General features: G+C 42.8%; 1 protein-coding gene across 5 annotated transcripts in view; it reads left to right on the forward strand.

Annotated features, from left to right (window-relative positions):
• The window catches only part of Oatp30B (Organic anion transporting polypeptide 30B), a 211,298-nt gene that overhangs the window by 185,889 nt on the left and 6,325 nt on the right, over positions 1-19,084 (forward strand). For 2 of the 5 annotated variants that reach the window (XM_077631323.1, XM_077631322.1), the window contains exons 8-17: positions 788-984; positions 2,014-2,198; positions 4,037-4,244; positions 5,117-5,281; positions 6,185-6,265; positions 8,063-8,180; positions 10,087-10,249; positions 13,125-13,315; positions 14,710-14,774; positions 15,640-15,763. In XM_077631323.1, the coding sequence (XP_077487449.1) occupies positions 788-984; positions 2,014-2,198; positions 4,037-4,244; positions 5,117-5,281; positions 6,185-6,265; positions 8,063-8,180; positions 10,087-10,249; positions 13,125-13,315; positions 14,710-14,774; positions 15,640-15,763 (1,497 nt within the window). Of the gene's footprint in view, positions 1-787; positions 985-2,013; positions 2,199-4,036; positions 4,245-5,116; positions 5,282-6,184; positions 6,266-8,062; positions 8,181-10,086; positions 10,250-13,124; positions 13,320-14,709; positions 14,775-15,639; positions 15,764-19,084 lie in introns of those variants that run through there. The other 3 variants (XM_077631324.1, XM_077631327.1, XM_077631328.1) reach the window with 2 other exon arrangements.

The following is a 19,084-nucleotide window of genomic DNA, read 5'->3' on the forward strand; positions in this document are numbered from 1 at the left end:
TTGGTTAGTAAGCATGTTATGGTGATGTCTGATGTACGCCATAGGTTTATTATGATGGAAAGATAGGTTGCACAAAAAAAAAAAATTCACAAATGATGGAAAGAATAGACGAGCACTTGGCTTCATTCTTTATGAATGTTTTACATTAAAGCATTCTGCATTGTATTAATGCTTCATGACGTGATTATGTTCAATGGTCAAATATGCATAGGCTACATTGCGTTGTTCTCAGAATATAGAGCTAAGAAAAAAAGTGTACAGGCATGGCCAAAATATTATGGAGCATGCTTCGGTGTTTGAAATTTTCTCACACATTCTGTAGAGAAGAGACGATGGTTTGTTGGGTTCATAGGTGAGCGTGCCGGCGGAATGGGTTAAGTATACATAAAGTTCTTCCTAATGTTCACAGGGTAAGGTGTCACAAGTGTTTGATCACCGAAGCGGCCTCCGTAATATTACGGCCAGGACTGTGCACTTCACTGGAGCATGTTGCTTTAAACAAAGTTCTTGCAGGCTAGCACGACATACTGTAATGACGCATGAAAACCTGTCTCCAAGAGTAATATTGTCAAGCACTATCTGCTGTCCGACTTGAGCTTAAGGTCTTATCACGCGGTTTCGAGAAATGAAACTTCCCAAAAGCAGCAGCGAATTAGCACGGGTTGGGAAGTAGAGAGTTCAGTACTCCAAGTGCTATCATTTGCTAGTCTTTCTTGTGTTTGTTTGAATGATTGTTTTGTTGGAAGGGGAATTCACGTGGTGAGGCTCCTTGTGCCTCTCTTTGCAGCAGCCACTTTATCAACCCACCCCTGTCACCTGACGCTGAGCAACGCTGCATCGACGGGCGGTCTTCGAATGCCTTGTATATTTTCATATTTATGTGTGCCCAAATTCTAATTGGGTGCGGTGGGACACCCATTTTTACTCTGGGAACAACCTACATCGACGACCATGTTCGGAAGGAAAGCTCTTCCATGTACATTGGTGAGTAATCATCCTGTCGTCACCTGAATAGGAGAGAAAGGCAGGACAAGACATATATGTATGATGTATTCATTATAATACTACTTAAAAATTGGAACTGCTGTTATATAGGTTTATACTGGCCACACTTCTTGGCAACGTAAATTTTTTTTCCTTTGTGGAGGTTCACTGTGACTAGTTGCAGCCGTGAAGAGTTATGAATGGCTTGTAACCAGAGCCTATTCAGTCAATGCTGCACAACTGGGCACATGTGTAAGAAAGCTAACAAAATTGAAATTGTCTGTTCTCTCATATATGTGAACCACCTGCAATTCCTACACAAAGTGGTCTTTGAAAACTTGTGGTATTGTTGCGTTGTTCATTGCTGTGGGAATGTTTTCTGCAGACAAAAATGCTGCCTGCGTAGTTGAGCACAGTTGAACACACACACAGCATCAATTGCATCTCAGACGGAGCAGGTCATGCATTGTTTCGAGAAGGCGTTTCAGTTAACTGGAAGTACTTTGAGCTATGTTCTGCTTATCGCCCATGGAACCTTCTTCCAAGTCTTTTCCAAGGAGTGCACTTCAAGTTATTTAAATGGAGAACTGGACGTTTGTCAGTGCTTGTTGTAAGGATGCTGTAATTAGTATCAGTGCAAGCCTTTCTGCGTTTCTGTGGCAGTCAGAAAGCTGGTGTCCACGCTCCTGTATGCTGTGCAAAAACACTAGAGAGGTGCCGGCAGCAGTGCTGAAATGCTGCAGTAACGATGTGGCTGATTCCCCTAGGCGTATGCCCTCCTACAAGTGACTCCAACTTATTGTCATGGCATCAGAGGCAATCACTTTGCACCTGCTAGTCAACCTGCAATGGCACTCTAGCAGGTGCACAGTGGTGGACCTCAACATCATGACAATGGGTCGATGCCTTTGGTTTGAGGACATCCTTTGAGGGGACTCTGTCGCTTTCTCTTGAGTTGTGTCCAACCATGGATGACACTACTTTGCTGACCTCGCTCCCATTTGTTCCCGTGTCTTTCCTTCCATGTAGGCTGCATGTACAGCACGGTGGCCTTCGGCCTGGTGGTGGGCTACCTGCTGGGCGGGTTCCTGCTGTCCCAGCATGAGAATGCCTTCCTAGGTGGTACTGTGCCACGTGGCATCTTCCCTGGCAGCCCCCGGTGGATCGGCGCCTGGTGGGCCGGATTTGTCCTGTGCGGCATCTTTCTCATGATGGTCAGTGTAGCAGTGTGTTCTCTTTTGATTTGTTTTCTTGGGGACTAAGTAACCCTGTACAACAGCTTTGGAGGTTAAGTGGTCTTGTTTGCTTTGTTAGCTTTGTTAGCAGGCCTCTACCATGCAAGGCACGGTGAGCACACAAAATGGAGAGAAGCTGGTCTGGCAATCCTGAGGAGGAAGGTGCATGAGAGAAGCAAAATGGATGCTGCAATGTACAGGCACTTAAATTAAATATTCAACTATCAGATTAAATCTTACTAAAAAGTGGAAAGGCATTCTACTGTTGATTCACCACAATGCAATTCACATACAACTTGAAGGAGCAGAAAGATCAGAATTCCAGTTTCTGCTTTTAGCTCTAATATATTAGGAGTTCCATTTATAATCAGGACAGTGTGTGAAATTTCTGAATATCCTCCAGATTTTATTAATTGCAAGCTTGTTTACACATGACAAGCATGCGAAGAAAACAGTGCTGGTTGCTGTTGTACCAGCAGTCGAACCTGTCACCTTTTGATACATAGACTTGGGCCCTGCCAATAAAGCTGCGAGATCAGTGCGTGTATACAAGCTGACAAATAAGTGATGCTAGCAGAGTGCACAAAACGTGTCAGAGACCAAAGAAAATTCTCAAATTTCACTGAGAGACGGACAAGGACGGTAACAATGAGTACACCACAGATGTGGACAGTTGCGGCCACTTCCATTGGTAATTTCTGTCTATTTCATGCTTACTTGTGCCTTGTGCTCAAGTGTAGGCTGCAGTTTTTCTTGCTATTTTTAAATTTATGAGTCCTATGCTTTCTGTGATTTAGTTTTTCGAAGATTATTTATTGAAATGCATCTTTTATGGCTCTTCTAAGCAAGCATGGCTCAGTCACTCAGATGTGCAAAAAAGTGGCATAGTGTGTTAAAATTAGTGTTCCCCTGAACAAACAGCTGCAGCCACTCTCGGGTTCAGACTGTGTGAGCGGCTGGTGTGATCCAGTCCATCAATCACCATGTGACATGCGGGACGCCGTCTCCACTCTCCCCTATCCACCACCCCTCGCCTCTCACCCTCCCTTTCCTCTCCCCTGAAAGTGGAGGGGTGGATTTCCCTCCCTCCAATTTTCCACCTGCCAGCCGAGACTTCAGGTCCATGCTTCAGACAGATGGACGGACAGATTTTTCCAGTGTGGGGGTTCTAATGCTAATGCATTAAAAAAAAAATAACTGAGCTATGCATGTTATGTTCACATTGTCATGACCGCTGTGTGACTGTGTCTCCAACTCTTTCATTTTCTTTAAAGAGTGCTAACTAATTTGGTACCTGCCGCAGTGGCAGTCCCTCCTTTATCCCTTCCACTATGGCCCCCACGGTTCAGGTGTCCACCTGAAATGACATTTCTTTTCCCCAAAAACCAATTTTCAAATTTTTTTCCAATTAATTTGCTAAACAGATATATTTAAATAGACTTTTTCTTCGAACCATACACATATGGAACAATTTGCATGAGCATACTCTTGCCATGTGCAGGCCAGTAACTGTCTTATTCATAATTTTTTTTTCCCTTTCTCTTTTCATATGCTCACTGTCAAAAGTGCTTCAGCTGTGTACAGCCTTTGGAAATGCTGTGTATATGCATGCACACGTGCTTTGCATGGTTTTGCTTTGATTGTGTGGTTTATTTGCGACATCATTAGCACCTTCCCCATTAATGCACGGATACTCTCAGTGGTTGCTGTAGCCCCACATATAAGTGAAGTGTGGAGCTAGTGAACTATTCTAAAACAGTGAAACCCTTTGATTGTTTTCAGCTTGGATGCTGAAACCATTTTTCTCTGCATTGCAGATTGCAGTGCCTTTCTTCGCATTCCCCAAAGCCATGCAGAGAGAGAAAGCACGGCTGAAGCGCGAGGAAGAGTATGCAGCGGGAACCAAGGTGGTCACTGGCCTCACCCAGAAGGTGGAAGTGTGGAAGCCCTCTGGGGCAGCTGACCAGCACTGTTCTTCCACTCACGAGATTCCACAGAAACAGAAATACGGCCGGGACATCAAAGGTATGGGTGGAGCTACATCTGTGAAGCATGCTTTCGTGAGTGATTAATCGGGAGGCATTTCGCACATTTTGAAAGGCCTAGTTCAATCTTACTGACACACAGTTTGCAGTGAGACTCACAGCATGTTCTTTCCTAGGGGTGACAAAGCCACATTAAAAAGTGGTTGTTGTAGTGGTGCAAAACTAACCCAGAGAGTACAATACAGGAATGGAAAGGTGCACAAAAGGACAACATTAGCTTGCGCCGCCTAGCCTATATTCATTCAACGCGACACTCGCGTTGATGCCGATGCCGCTGGGGCTGTATCCATTGCAACGGGTTTCCCAGCGCATAGCTGCTACTTCGGATGATGATGATAGGTGTCAGCTTCAGGGATTTGGTACGAAACTTCGACGGAACTTCGTAATAACGAAGCGTCTTGCGACGATTGCGAGATTAAATTACATACGTTATTCTGAAATATTCGGTAATTTGAAATTCGTAGTACTGAAAGTTTTTTGCATGAAAAATATAGGCATTTTGGCGGAGATTTAAACAAAATTCGTAAATCATAAAATTTCGTTAATCTGCTGTTCGTAGTAACGAGATTTTACTGTAGTACTTTCAAGGCAAACTCTCAAGCTTCCTCTTTGCTCAGTTCCTTTGACAAAGTCGTGATTCAGTTTGACTTTAGCATGATTAATTATACAAGGATAAAATGACAAGCAAACAATCAAAGGCTTGCTCATAAGGTTCTTGTTCATCTACCCCAAACTATGCCATCATGTTGTTTCCATCCGTGCAAGCAGTCCAAGCATGTTGTACAAACGGGCCAGGTTGATGAAACCGAGCCCATTGAGCCTTGCCGAAGTTCACTGTCGTTGTTTGTGCAGACATCCCAGCTTCCATGTGGCGTCTGCTGTGCAACCCCATCTACATGGTGACTTGCCTTGGCTCCTGCATGGAACTTGCCATTGTGAGCGGATTTGTCGTCTTCCTGCCCAAATACCTGGAGACACAGTTCAACATCGGCAAGTCGCAGGCCAACGTCTTCACAGGTGCGCTGCCTTCGTTTCTCCTCCAGTTTGCTGTGACTAGGTGCTCAAATGGTTACTTCTAATTTACTGTCGAATGGTGCAGTTTTCAGCATACTGTACACCTGCAGTGAGCAGCTTCTCGTATGCATCACCATATTTATGCTGCGTTGTTTGCACTGGTACACACGATAGTGAATGCGAAGTCCCTGTTCAGCCTTGAAAGTAGTGTAAGAACAGTGACTTAGGTACCTTGTATTTATTTGTTTGTCTATTTGTTTGTTTGTTTAAACAGACATACATTTGTCATTTGTTTATTAAATCATATTAATTTTCAAAAATAAATAATTACCATTAGATGGTGCTTACTCATTACAAACTTTTTGAACTACAAGCAGCACAAAGTATAGACAGATAGATCTATGGAAGCAAATAACAGGATATAATAATGAAGAGCAGTTCTGTTGTCATTTTAGTCACTGGGGCCTACATTGAATTGTTTGGGAATTGCTCAAAGGCACTTGTCTGGCTGCTTTGAAATGTATTTGCGAGACTGTTTCCTTCTTTGAGCCATGTAGGTGCACTCGAAAACCATTTGACGCCAAACTGAAATTCACAGAAAAAGTTATTGGTGGGCAAGTATACCTTCTCATTAATGGCCTTAGCTGCATCTGCTCCTGCTGCTTCAGTTCAGTAAGTATGCATGCAAAATAATATCCTCAAGAATGATCATTCCAAAATAGAGTTCCTGGAGTAGCTCACTGGAGTTGTGCATTAATTAGTGCTGATCACAAAAGCTATCAGCCTTCCAGTATGTACTGGGCTTCTTTTTTTGTAGTGAAATAGAAAGGGTTTATGCTAATTTCTTGCATTTTGTGAGCTTCTTTGATATGTTGCCACTGTTCTCATTTCTTTTTTTTATTGCAGGTGGTATAGCTATCCCTGGAGCCTGTGTAGGAATATTCTTGGGTGGCTACGTTCTGAAGAAGTTCCAGATGAGACCAAAAGGTAGAGCAGGTCTTCCCGTGCTTCCTCTCACTGTGTGCGAAAACTATGGTGAATGTTACTCCAAAGAGTAGAAAAGTAGTTTGAGTCAGCTATTTGTGGTTTGCAGCCATCTAATAAACTGAAGAGTATTTTCCCACATTCTCTCTCTTGACAGGCTTTTTTTAATCTAGAAGAAAAAAATGATTTAAGTGGTTATTTATTAATAGAATTAACATTATTATTTTGTGTCGTAAACTCTGTTTTGCCAGGGTGAACAAGCTCTGTAAGCATAGAGTACTTGATGTCTCTGGTATTAAGGCTGATTACAGTCGAACCTTGATATATCGAACAGCACGGGGATCGCAAAATAGTTCGATGTAGCCAGAATTCGATATACTATAAAAGCATGTAGAAAAGGCATCAAAAACTAGTACAAATCAATAATTGGACCAATCGTGGCGCAATAGATACTCACATGAAGCGTCAAACAAAGTATTTGTTTCTTTGGCTGAAAGTACTGTAGCAGCGTAGCCTGCTTCATATTGGCAACCACGTGCTTAACCACGGCCTCCACAGCATAGTCCAAATGAGCCACAAGCGATAGTCCGGTGCCCTCTAATGCGCCGGAGTAGCAGGGTACAAGGGCCAAAGCATCTGCAGCCTCAGTTTCAGTCGGGAGCGGGTCAACATCAACGCTTGCGGAATCAACTTCGGCAGCGTCTTCGTTTGGCCACTCAGTAGTAACTTCCACTGCGATCTCCACCCCTGTCAACTTTGCCACTGTTCCGGTGCTGTCGTCACCGCCCACGAAATTGTCAGTGCACATGCTCTGTGGCTCAGCACCGTCAACACCAACCACACCACGACAGGCCTAAGCCATAGAATAAAAAACTACTTAAGCGATCACACCAATTCAGCGGCGCGAGGAGTCAGTGCGGCAAATGCAATGTGTCGTTGGCATTATCCTATGACGCTGCTATGTTCAGATGGCGCCCTCGGCGTGATCGATGTGTGCGGCTATCGTGCGCAGCAGTCGGGAAAGCCCATCGCGCCGCCGCTATCTTCGAGGGTGTTGTGGGAAAGCTCGCCTCCTGTCAACAAAGCGCACCTGGTCTGGGGTGGCGGAGTTCGATATATCCATTTTACATCTGGCCTCGTTCGATATAAAAAAAAATAAAAATGCATGCGATTTTCTGCGTGATATAGAAAGTGTTCGATATACGCAATAATTCGATATATCCGTGTTTGATATGTCGAGGTTTGACTGTATTGCATTCAGTAGGGTTTTAGGACTCTGAACAGGCTGGTCATGTGATAAAGCTGGCCATTATTCCTTGTCATCTCATTGATGCCATTGCATCATTATAGTGTTGTGTGTTAAATTGATTGCTTACAAGCTTACCTTCCTGACTGAAATTCATGTGGCTTGCAATGAGTCTCTCACTTCTCTATCTCTAAGGTGAAAGAAAGAATTGTCATGTTTGGTACCATGTTTTTCTTTAACTTTCCAATAAAACTCACTCGATGCTGATAGTGCCCCTCCTGTCCACTTGCTTGTCACATTTTTCATATTGCTTCACATTCTAGATTATTTGGTAAGCATCAGCTTAGTGTTTCGCACAGCAAAAAGTCATAGCCTGGGCTTCAGTCACTTATTCCCGTGCAGAGACAGCAATTAAGAAGCGCCAGCTTAGTGAGAGAGCTATTGGAGAGCTCACTCAGGCAGCTGAGCTGTGCTGACAGTCACGCTGAACACTTGAAAATTTGTGTGTAACACATGCACCGCGTAACGTCTATTTCTACTTACCTATCTCCCAGGGGCCATCCAGTTTGTGCTCTGCTTCAACTTGCTATGCATGGGCCTCTACACTCTCCTGTACTTCTTAGGCTGTGATAACATTCGAATGGCAGGTGCCACACTTCCGTACTTTAACAAGTAAGTGCTGTAGGAAGATATCTAGTGCTGGCCTTTGGTCAGCGCTCTTTTTTATTTTTTGTCTCTGATGCATTCCCTCTCCTGTCAACACTCGTGGTACCAATAATATGCGATGATGTGGCTTTATATTTGTGTTTATTTACAAATACCCTCACATATCAAAAGACATTTGGCATTTACAAGGAAAAGGTCAAGGACAGTTACGAACGAGTTTGTAATGCGAATGAGCCAGCGTTAGTTGGGTTGTGATTGCCAACTAATAGAGACATATTAGAGTTATAGTGGATGCTATACCGCCAGGCACCCGCCCGAAAATATGCATCTCCCACATAAAGCGGATGCTGTAACCACTAGGCCACTGCAGCTTTCCACCCAGCACTTCCCGCACGTCCCAGCACCTCCCACATACAAGGTGGATGCTCTAACCACTAGGCCATTACTGCCTTGTGATCAGAGCATCCACCTTGTATGTGGGAGGTGCTGGGACATGCGGAAAGTGCAGGGTGGGAAGCACTGAGCTCATAGTGGGAGGTGCATATTTTGCCCATGGTGTGAGGTGCATGGCGGTGGGCTTGTGTGCTAATGCCAGTAACGCAAAACTGAGGAAAGAGCTAAGAAAAGCTAATGCTGTAACCTCTAGATCACGGGGTTAGAGCATCCACCTCATACCTTGGAAGTGCTGGGCTTTTAGTTGGGAGGTGCAGTTTTACTTGTGAATGCCTGGCAGTGCGCTTCCGGATAGTGACAGCGGTGCAATGCAACACTGTGGAAAGACTTAAGTACAGCTGACGTTGCAAAACGAAGTGCTTAATAACAGATGAGTACAGTAGAATAGCAGGAAATGGTTATTTCTAATCGTAACATTTTAGCCTTGCATATAAAATGCTGTAACTGTTTCAAAGTAAATGGATCTTAGGCATGATTAAAATGCAGTTGAAATGTGTAAAAAACATTGCGGATGCTCATTTTATTCCCCAGTACACTGTGTAGCTATTGTCAGATGAGCAAGAAATTTTTTATTGTAATATTCGCACTGTTGGCTCTTATCGAAAATTGTTTGTATGTATTTTGCAGTGGTGGTACATTTTGGTGGTACATTCCTGAGCAGTGTCCCTGTCCTTTTATGTGAAGAAACGAGCTAACAATGGCTTCTTATATTCACTGTGCCATCATAAGCCATCGTGACGTAGCAGAAGTCACCGAGGACGGCTCGGGGCTACACCAGAATTAATAAAACAAAGGAAGCAGCTCACAACGTGTCCTAGGCCATCGTAGAACTAAAAGTGTTATCCTGTGTTTTGTCTAGTTTAGGTATGCCACATGGGCTTGCCAACCTCTTAAATTAGGAGCCACACCAGGATAGTACAATTGTTGTTTGAGCATGAATATTTAGCACGCATATTTCGAAAGCCCCCTCATGGCATGGTTCATGCGTCCAGTTAGGCAATTACCATGCCTTTTTTTTGTTAAACTTTTTAATTCTCCTCCCACTTTTATGGAGACAGACGGAAACTTAAGACAGCAAGCCTTATTTTGGCATGCGTACAGCAGAACACAGTAGCCTAAGGCTCCTCACATAACTAGTTCGAATTCACTTAGGTGACATGTTTATGTGAGCTTGGGAAATTTAGCCCAGTCAAGCTCTGACCTCATGTTACACCTTGGTGGTATTGTGTAATGCTAAGCTACACACTTTATAGTTTGTTTGCACAACTACAAGTGGTGTTTAGATAGCCTCCCAGAAGCAGTTCATGTTTGCTGCTTTCGATGGTGTTGAAACGGGGCCAGGTTTATCATGTCTTGTTCATTTCATCGTAAATGCATTCTGAGTTCCTGGCTGAGTTGACGTTACCTGTTCTCATCATGCTCTTCTCTTTGCTTTCTTCCCACGTTCATGCACCTGCAGCAGCAGCGAGCTGGAGACGTTTCAGGTGAACCTGACTGCCGACTGCAACATGGGCTGCCGTTGTTCACCCAACGACATCGAGCCTGTCTGTGGTCGCAATGGCATCACTTACTTTTCACCGTGCCATGCGGGCTGTCGGCCTGGAGCTGGTCACGGATCACATGTGAGCACTTCAAAAGTGATTATGAGGACAACTGCATCTGATTTTTTTTCCTTAGGAGGAATCATTTCTATTACTTTTTCTTGCTGTTTTTATGCATGTTCAGCTGCAAAATACATATTTTTTGCTCCAAAAAATAGTTTTAAGGACAGGACACCTTTTTACCCTGGCACTTGATCCAAACTGGTTACATCAGGACTGGAAAGTACTTTATGATCACCATTTTTATTTCATTTCTTTGCTTTTTTTCTAGCTTATGAAAGCTTTGGTTTCATTGGAAAATAGCCTCTTTGTCGGTAGAACACGGTATTCTATTGAACAGGCAAGTTTCAGTTCTGTTCTAGGTGTCCATTTAATGATTTGTGCAGAAGGTTGAAATTACAAGCTTCTCAATGCCACATATTTTCGTTAAAATTCTTACTAGGTACTCCCTGCTCACTAAAGGAAGTGAAAGTGGTAAAAAATCTCAACCGTATATTAAAGTAAGCATTTTTCATACTCAGTCTACACTAACCAGGAACTTAGCTGCGTTCTTCATGCGGAAACTTCATTAGTGCTTAAGCAACACTGCTTCGATTCCCTCCGTACTCAATGAGAAGGCCTGCGTTCAACAATTACTTCTATTTATGAGTTGCTAATGCAACGCGAATAGGTTTAAACAGATATATATGCAAATGAGGTGAAAGATCTTAATATTATTCCAGCCTTCGTTCTTTTTCACCCTCTTTCTTTTGGGGCTTTGAATTTCTTGTTATAACCACCATTTAATTATGTTCATTGATGACCTTGAACCCTATATAGTCTCTCACCGAAGTACTTAAAATAGGTAAAAAGGGCTGACTTATTCCCTCATCCATTGGCTTGGCAAACCACATTCACTTTGAAATTTTATTGACCTTCACTTGCATTGCATGCAGCAGAGGCAGAAATTGTTAGGAATAATTTTGCCAAATATAGCACAACACTTGAGGTGTTGAAATACTGTGATGATTAGCTGCTCTAAAGCACTAAGCACTCTCTCGGAGTGAATGTGAAACATGGCACAACTGCTTATTTATTGCTTTACAAGGAACATGGTCTGTAATTTTATCTTTCAGTAAAGAAAGTTAGTTTTATGTTAAACCAATATGTAAGTGGCCATCTACCATGGCTTTCAAAAGGAACTACAATTCTCTCTTTATTTTATTTCATTATGGATCATTTTGTTCCAATTCTTCAAGCCTTCCCCGTCTTGGAGTGCTAATTCTCCACGTAATAGCGTAAGAAATCACATTTTTTAATTATCTAGACCTGGCGTTTTCTGGAGCCTCGAATATTGTATACATTTTGTGTATTGCTTAATGTTTTCCCTTTGTAAGCTTTATACCACTTTGCTTTCTCATATTTGCTTATATTTTTGTTCCATTGAATTTCTTTCCTTATTTTCAACTGGCTTACCCTCTGCATGTCCTTTTCTAATATTTACCTTGCTTCATTGATTGCTTACTTATTTTCTTGCTATAGTTTTACTTGTGTTCTTTAATCCTGCTGCTATACTTTTACCATGCAAAATTTTTTTTTTGCGGTAGCACTTGAAACTGGGACGTAATTGCTGATTACAGCCGCAACGATGCTGAGGCTTCTCCTCGCAGCACAGCTGTGGGTTGGGGTAGTCTACTGATGACGTAGTCTGCGTCAGCAGTCAGATTCCTGCTGCTTGCAATGTCCAAACATTCCGCGTGCAATGGCAATGTCCAAACATTGCCAAGCAAGGCAGTACTGGCAATTCCTTCCGTGGTGTTTGTATTCTTCTTTCGAACATTTCAGCTGCACTTTGCGATAACTTTTCCTCACAGTGCTGCCAAAGCTATAGAGTCGAAACACCCCCTTTCGTTATACGCAGCAGGGTTGCACTTAATAGTTTTCTCTTAAAACATAGTCTGCAGGTAACACTCACTATTTAAGCCATATTTCTTGCATAACTGCACATTTTCAGTGTTAAAGAGTCATGACAAAATCATGTTTTCGTATTACGACAAATTTTCTAGGTCTGTTTGCTTACTCAAAGCTGCCATACGTGGTGCCAGCTGCACTACTGACAAAGCAAGGAAACTAAGTAGCAAGCAGCATGCCAGGCAGCCATCGCGCAGCTGAACTGTTGGTGGAGTGACAAAGTTACAAATGTTTTGGTTTGGTTTATGGGGGTTTAACGTCCCAAAGCGACTCAGACTATGAGGGATGCCGTAGTGAAGGGCTCCGGAAATTTCGACCACCTGGGGTTCTTCAACGTGCACTGACATCGCACAGTACACGGGCCTCTAGAATTTCGCCTCCGTCGAAATGCGACCGCCGCGGCCGGGATCGAACCCGCGTCTTTCGGGTCAGCAGCCGAGCGCCATAACCACTGAGCCACCGCGGCTGCTTAAAGTTGCAAATGCTCCGCTCCTGTAGCTTTCTCTTCACTGCCAAAAATGTTGTTGCCAAGTATAGTAGTCCTTCATTGCTAGAAATGTACTGCGCCAGTAGACAGCTTATTGCATGACGTGTCCACCCAGCACTTTACTGTGGGGAGATGCCTGAATGCCTTCACAACTTTAATCAGCAATTACATCGCCACATAATTTGCTAATTCTTTAAGTCATAGAAAAATCGTAAATATTCCCTTTGGGCCCAATGTGAGATTGAAAATTCTCCCAAAACTTCCTGAACGGAATATCACTGAGCTAGCATGAAAAAGCTTGCCATGTTTTACCTGCAAGTTTCACACGTGCAAGACCTGGATGCTTGTCGAATTTTGAAACCTTTTCAGTTTCCCTTTAACTTTGTCTACTACATATGCTTTTTTTTCTTTGTTAACCCTGACTGTAGATAATCTGTGCTTTTCTTGACCATACTGCAGCTCAACTACACGTCGTGTGCCTGCATCGTGCCTAATGTGACCGTGAGCCCCGAAGTGACAGCTGTGCCGCTAGCAACAAGTGGGCCATGCCCACAGCCATGCCTGGCCTTCATCCCATTCATGGTGCTCCTGTTCGCCATGACACTGGTGGTCTCCATCACGCAGATGCCACTGCTTATGATAATACTGCGGTGAGTGCCGGTTGCCAAAGGGAGTGTCACGTGACATGTTTGATGTATATGAAAGGAGGCATTGCAGAACTGTTATTGTTACTGAAGAGACCGACAGCTGATCAAAACATGTGGTGATGTTGTGATGGAAATGTAAGGACCTTGCCTCATATTAACAGGAACAGGCATGTAAATACTGATTAAGTGAGGATTTATAAATTTATTATGGCATTGAAAATCACAAAAAAAGAGGCTGGAGTGGCATTTTGAGGTGAAACTTTGGTACAGTTGGTGCATGCCACCATGCGACCACATCTCAGTAAATCATGATCTGTATGATCTTAAGCAGTTTTATTTATTCAAATGTGTTCTTTATATTTGGATAAGATTTACGCTGTTTACAATGTGACTTTCAGTGTAAAAATAAAACCGAGCACTCCCTTTTCATTGCAGTTTAAGTGCTCTGAGTTGTTGGTAGTAGATGGTTGTGTTGTTGGTAGTAGATGTTGCCACAACGTTTCGCATTTGTTGGTGTCAGCAGTGTTTTGCATTTCGAGCATGCCATAAAGAAGTTGCACTCAGAAATGAAAGTGTGCGCTATGGTATGCTAAAGCCATCTAATTACCGTCTGAGGGCGGGGATCATATAACTTCTTCTTCACTTTAGCCAGCAAGCGGTCATATTTCACTCTCTGATCATGGCCTCCAGCATTGGAATTGACAAAAATGAGTGCATCTGATTGAAAAATCCACTGTAAACTCTTTGTGTCATGTCTGACAAAACCGTTATGGAATTGGGTGCCTTGAAACTTCAGCTTTCATCGAGACAAAAAAATTTGGGTGCTTAAGATTCAGTTATCGGTTCCTTTAACTCTAAAACATCTGTAGATGAATCGCTTTGGTGTTAAATAGTTGCTGGGTGTTGGTTCTTGAATATTTAGAATAATGGTTTATTGAGAGTCTCATTACAGGCATATGCACTTCGAGTACTCCATATTCCTTCTCACGACACGGATCTCCTCTCAGGGTTGCCAACCCAACCAGCTTTCAGCTGCATTTGCTGTTTGCATCCTCACGCAGTCGAGGCATACTAACACACACACCACTGTTATGGCTTTTTTGCATAACTTGAAATCTCATTACCAACTGGTTTTTCATCAAAGGAAATGAATGGCAAGGTCACAAGGGCTATTGCGAGAAGAAAAAAAGACACAGCATGGTGGAATGTTCAGTGCAGTGATGAAAATGATAGAGCATCGGAAGTTTCACACTTGCTGAAGATAAAAGCTGAAGATAGAAGCATTGCTAGCAAGAACAGCAGTATTAAGAGTGGTTCTTTCAGACCTTCTTGAGTGTTTATATTCCCACTGCATGCAACAGAATGGTGCTCAAACTTCTGTACCTTTTATTTTGCAGATCTGTTGGAGAAGAAGAGAGGTCGTTTGCATTGGGAATGCAGTTTGTAATATTTAGGCTATTTGGTAAGCATTTGATGTTCTTGATAACTTCTTTGTGGGCCATATAAATTTTGTTGTGCACATTTTTGGAGCAGTCTCCTGCTGACTTTTATTTAATAATGTCTCAAAATTGTGCATTTTTTTAGCAGTGTTTAATCTTGTAATGCACAGGTATCAGCAAGCATTGTATTGATATCTCTGCTTAGATTAACTGACTTGTACCAAGTTAATACAAACTTTACAACTGGGGCTGCGGTAAGGAGTAAATGTTTAGGGACAGCTAAAACTAGTGCCTATGCTGGAAAAAAATTAAGAAAGTGTTGAAATCGCTGTTGCATAAACCTTAAGCATTCAACAGAGAACTGTCCTTCAATGAAAAAAATCTATTTTGCCCTAGGCTCCCGTTATCATATCAAGCCATTTTTTTCTTTGCCTTGCCTTGTCTGTTGTTTAATTCAGAATGAGGCCTTTTATTTCATGTCCTTTACTTAAAATTATAACTTTTAATGCTGGATCAAAGTTGATCTACTCATTAGTGTATTCTTACTAGTACAGCCACTAGTGAATACTATAATGAGTAGTAGTCTGTTGGCAAATATGGCTATATTTGCTGAAGAGTGCAATCTGTTACGTTATACTGTTTTCAGAGTGCTTTATGGTGTAAAGAGGCTAAAATGCTGTAAGATGTGTTTAATTTTAATTTAGGCACTTGAAGCAATGCATAAGCCTGGTTTGAAGCAGTATACCATAGTGTTTATAAAAAGCCTGGAATTCGATGAGTATGTATAGTACTAATGCTCACGCTGTCAAGCTCCCCCACTTCACTAATTTTTGTGAATTGTTAAGGCAGCTGTAACATTGGTGTATATTCTTTCTTTTCTGATTACAGGTTACATACCAGCTCCAATAATGTTTGGAAACGTGATAGACTCGTCATGCATCCTCAGGAAGGCTCACTGTGGGAAGCCTGGAGGATTCTGTTTGGTCTATGACATTGAGCAGTTCCGACTAAGGTAGGCTTGCGACTGCTATTGTCGTGGTCTTGATTGAGTAATACTGCAGAATCTCATTGATACGTACTAAAAAAAAAACGTAGGATCCAAGCAGATTAATTTTGAAGAATACTACATTGAGTGAGGTACAAAGAGATTCACTGACTACTTTACTTCATCAAAATTTCACTTAGCGTCTCTTTAGCAGGTCCGTTGTAGTGCTCACAGAATTCAATCCACATTTGTGTTGTCCTTAGTGCGAAAGAAAGTTCACAAAACATCCAGTGGCACAAGTAGCCTAGATTTCCTCCTCGCTATTTTCGGATGCTTCACCCTCTTACACCAATCTACTGCGGGGAAGCCGCAGCGGCGCTGATGTTGCAGTGCTTTTATGTTCGTGCTGCATCCCCAGACTCTGCCCACTCGTATGTAACCACACCACTGTAGTCCTCAGATTCTTCGCCCCTTGCCTTTAAGCATTGTAAAGAAGCTGCTGCATTTCTCCTCTTCATGTCGCGCCTCCGCGGAAACAGCCCTCTAATTTGTTAGTGCACGTTTTTTTTTGTGTGTGTGTTTCACCTGTTTGTATTTTAGCACAGCAGAGAAGTCAGCCCTTCATGTCGCATGCCACCCATTCAGCCCACTCCTTTGTTTGCCCATGTGCGGTTGGTTGCTAAACGTATTTATGCGAGCAGAATTTGTCGAAATTTTGAACGTAGTAGCCCAGAAATTGTTGTGCAGGAACATGTAAATGAGGTTCTGCTGTAGTTCCCCCCAGAAAAATTATCAGCAAAAAAAAGAAAATTCTGGTCTCAGATAAGTAATTTCAACATCCAAAGACACCTTTGCTGCAACGGTGTAGTTCACTGTATACATATGCAGTCATAAAGGCTACAACGAGAGGCTCATTAGGTTTCGTTTTTGCACTTTTGGATTTGTAATTTCAATTTCTGTGTGTTATTAGTAATTTTGAAGTATTCACCACGATAATATTTTTTCTGGAAAATATCATGGCATGGAAAAAATATTGAAGCAGGATACATACATCGGACTCCCATTAAATAGAATTTCCTTAAAGGGACTATGCAAAGAATTCAAAGTCGCTTGTAAATGTTTTCTATGTTTGGAAATGATGCCAATGAGCATTCACACCAAGCATAAGTCTTCGGAACTGAGCCGGCAATTTATTATAAATTTAAAGAAAACGTATTTTTTTAAAATTCGCGTGCCGATTGGTGTGCTCGTAGTGACTGATTTTGGAACTAAAATAGTGGAAGAAAGACGTCACTGTACCATGACGTCGCTAGGCCACCACACGCTGTCATTCGCTGGAGCCACGGCAGCCACGACGTCACGGGCACACTTCCGGTAGGCGTGAAAATCGTCTGCTCGTGCCGCCGCGCGACCCTCTCGGGCAAGCGCAGGCCAGGGCATTTCCTTCGCGCATATGGTTTCAATTTTCCTCTGCCGCCTCCTTCTGTCGGGAGTTCCGGAGCCACGCGCACGGCTCTTCGTGGGCACGCATAGGGCTCAATGCCCATCACGGCCGTAAGAGCGAGCAGTCGCACCTGGAGGTCCGGGTTTATTACTGCTAACTACAACAGACGACAAGCAAAGAAACCCGACACACGCCGCAATCCAGGGAGGCGAAGAGAGACCGGAGAGATGCCGCCACGCCGCCGACGCTGCTGCTGGGGGGCTAGGAGATACAACCGGAAGTTGCAAAGCGAACGTCATCTGATGACGTATTCAAAAACGGGGCGCAGTCCCAGACCTGTTTTCTTTATTTTTGTCTGGTTCCCTGCGTGTATGAGTTGAGGGGAAGAGGAGGAGCGTAATTTTTAATCGTCTATATCTTCGTTGTTATCGATGTTAGCTTAAAAATCCTTGCATTGGGGTGACGAGTGATGAAATGCCTATCTCTCGTCTGCTTTACGTAATCTCAATTAATTTATTGCATAGTCCCTTTAAGAGGGGATGCGAGAAAAAAGAAAATGTGATTTTCATAAAGAAATTCAGTTCCTGGATTTTTGTTATACAAGGTTCATGGACAATTAAGAAACATGTCTTTCATGTTTAGTCATGATCTGTGCAGTAGAAATTTAGAAAATTGAGTCCTTCCCAGTGAAGGGTGGCCTGCTAAGTTTCATCGGCAGTGCTGAAAAACATCATTTCAAACGTGCAGCACAGTGACAGACGGGCATATCTCAGTTTGTCATCCCATTCAGGTATTTTGGTCAACACTGCAACAGAAATGCATTAAAAGCGCAAGCAAAAAAAAAGATATGATGCTGGCCTTGCAAGCCGTAATTGTTAGGCAGATAAAACTCGGTGATTAGCGGAAATGCATCACATAACATTTGAAGATGAATTTCTAGCCTTTATTTTTCAAAAAGACCCTGGTATTATTGCTGCCTATGCTTCTTACCTTTACTGCTCAGGTTATTTCTGCGAGTTTCTGTGCATGAACAAAGTCCGCCAACAGTAAAAAAGAGAAAAATGATAAAAATTGCAAGCACTTGCTATATTCAGTGAGAAAAATATTGGAAATGAAAAACACTTCACTTGCATGTGTGAGCATGAAATAAAGAAAGAACCTATACTACAAGCTTTAAAGGTGCACTAAAGAGTAATCTGGACTCGTCTTTTTACCGCGCGAACTCTATCTACACATTCCGGGCATTCTTAGAAACTTCGAATTATTGTCCTGTGTGGCCGATTGCCCTAATTAAATCGGATTAAACGTCCCGGCTCCTGCCTTTTTTTGAACTCAACGCGGTAGGTAGGCGGAGTCAGCCAACGCGTGGAGTGCCTTTGTCAGTCCAGTGATGGCTTCGCTTTCGCTTTTATTTAGTTTTTTAGGTTTCTGTGAATAAACAGTTTCAGTCACGGACAATATAGCCGCAAATTAGGCCCACGGAAATAAAAATACACGTGGACTCTTTGATTTACGTATCACTCCGCCGATGGCAGAGTGGCAAGCCGCCACGGGACTGGCTGGCGCGTTGGTTGACTGCTCCTAACTACGACGTTGAGTTAGAAAAGAAAGGTGGGAGCCAGGACGTTTAATCCGATTTAGTTAGGTCAATCGGCCGCACAGGACAATAATTCCAAGTTTCTAAGAATGCCCGGAATGTGTAGATATAGTTCCCGAGGTAAAAAGACGAGTTCAGATTCCTCTTTAGAGCACCTTTAAGGAGCAAAGTTAATGAAATTAACGAATTTGTATGCATTTCTTTTTTCTTTTTTTAATTTTTACCCAGAGTGGCGGTTGCTCGAGAGAATGGTGCACGCTCTTGGAGGCTGTAGCAGTAGCTTGCAGGCTGTAAACTGAACATGTTA

The sequence above is a fragment of the Amblyomma americanum genome, chromosome 7 (assembly GCF_052857255.1).
Source record: "Amblyomma americanum isolate KBUSLIRL-KWMA chromosome 7, ASM5285725v1, whole genome shotgun sequence".
Lineage (NCBI taxonomy): Eukaryota > Metazoa > Arthropoda > Arachnida > Ixodida > Ixodidae > Amblyomma > Amblyomma americanum.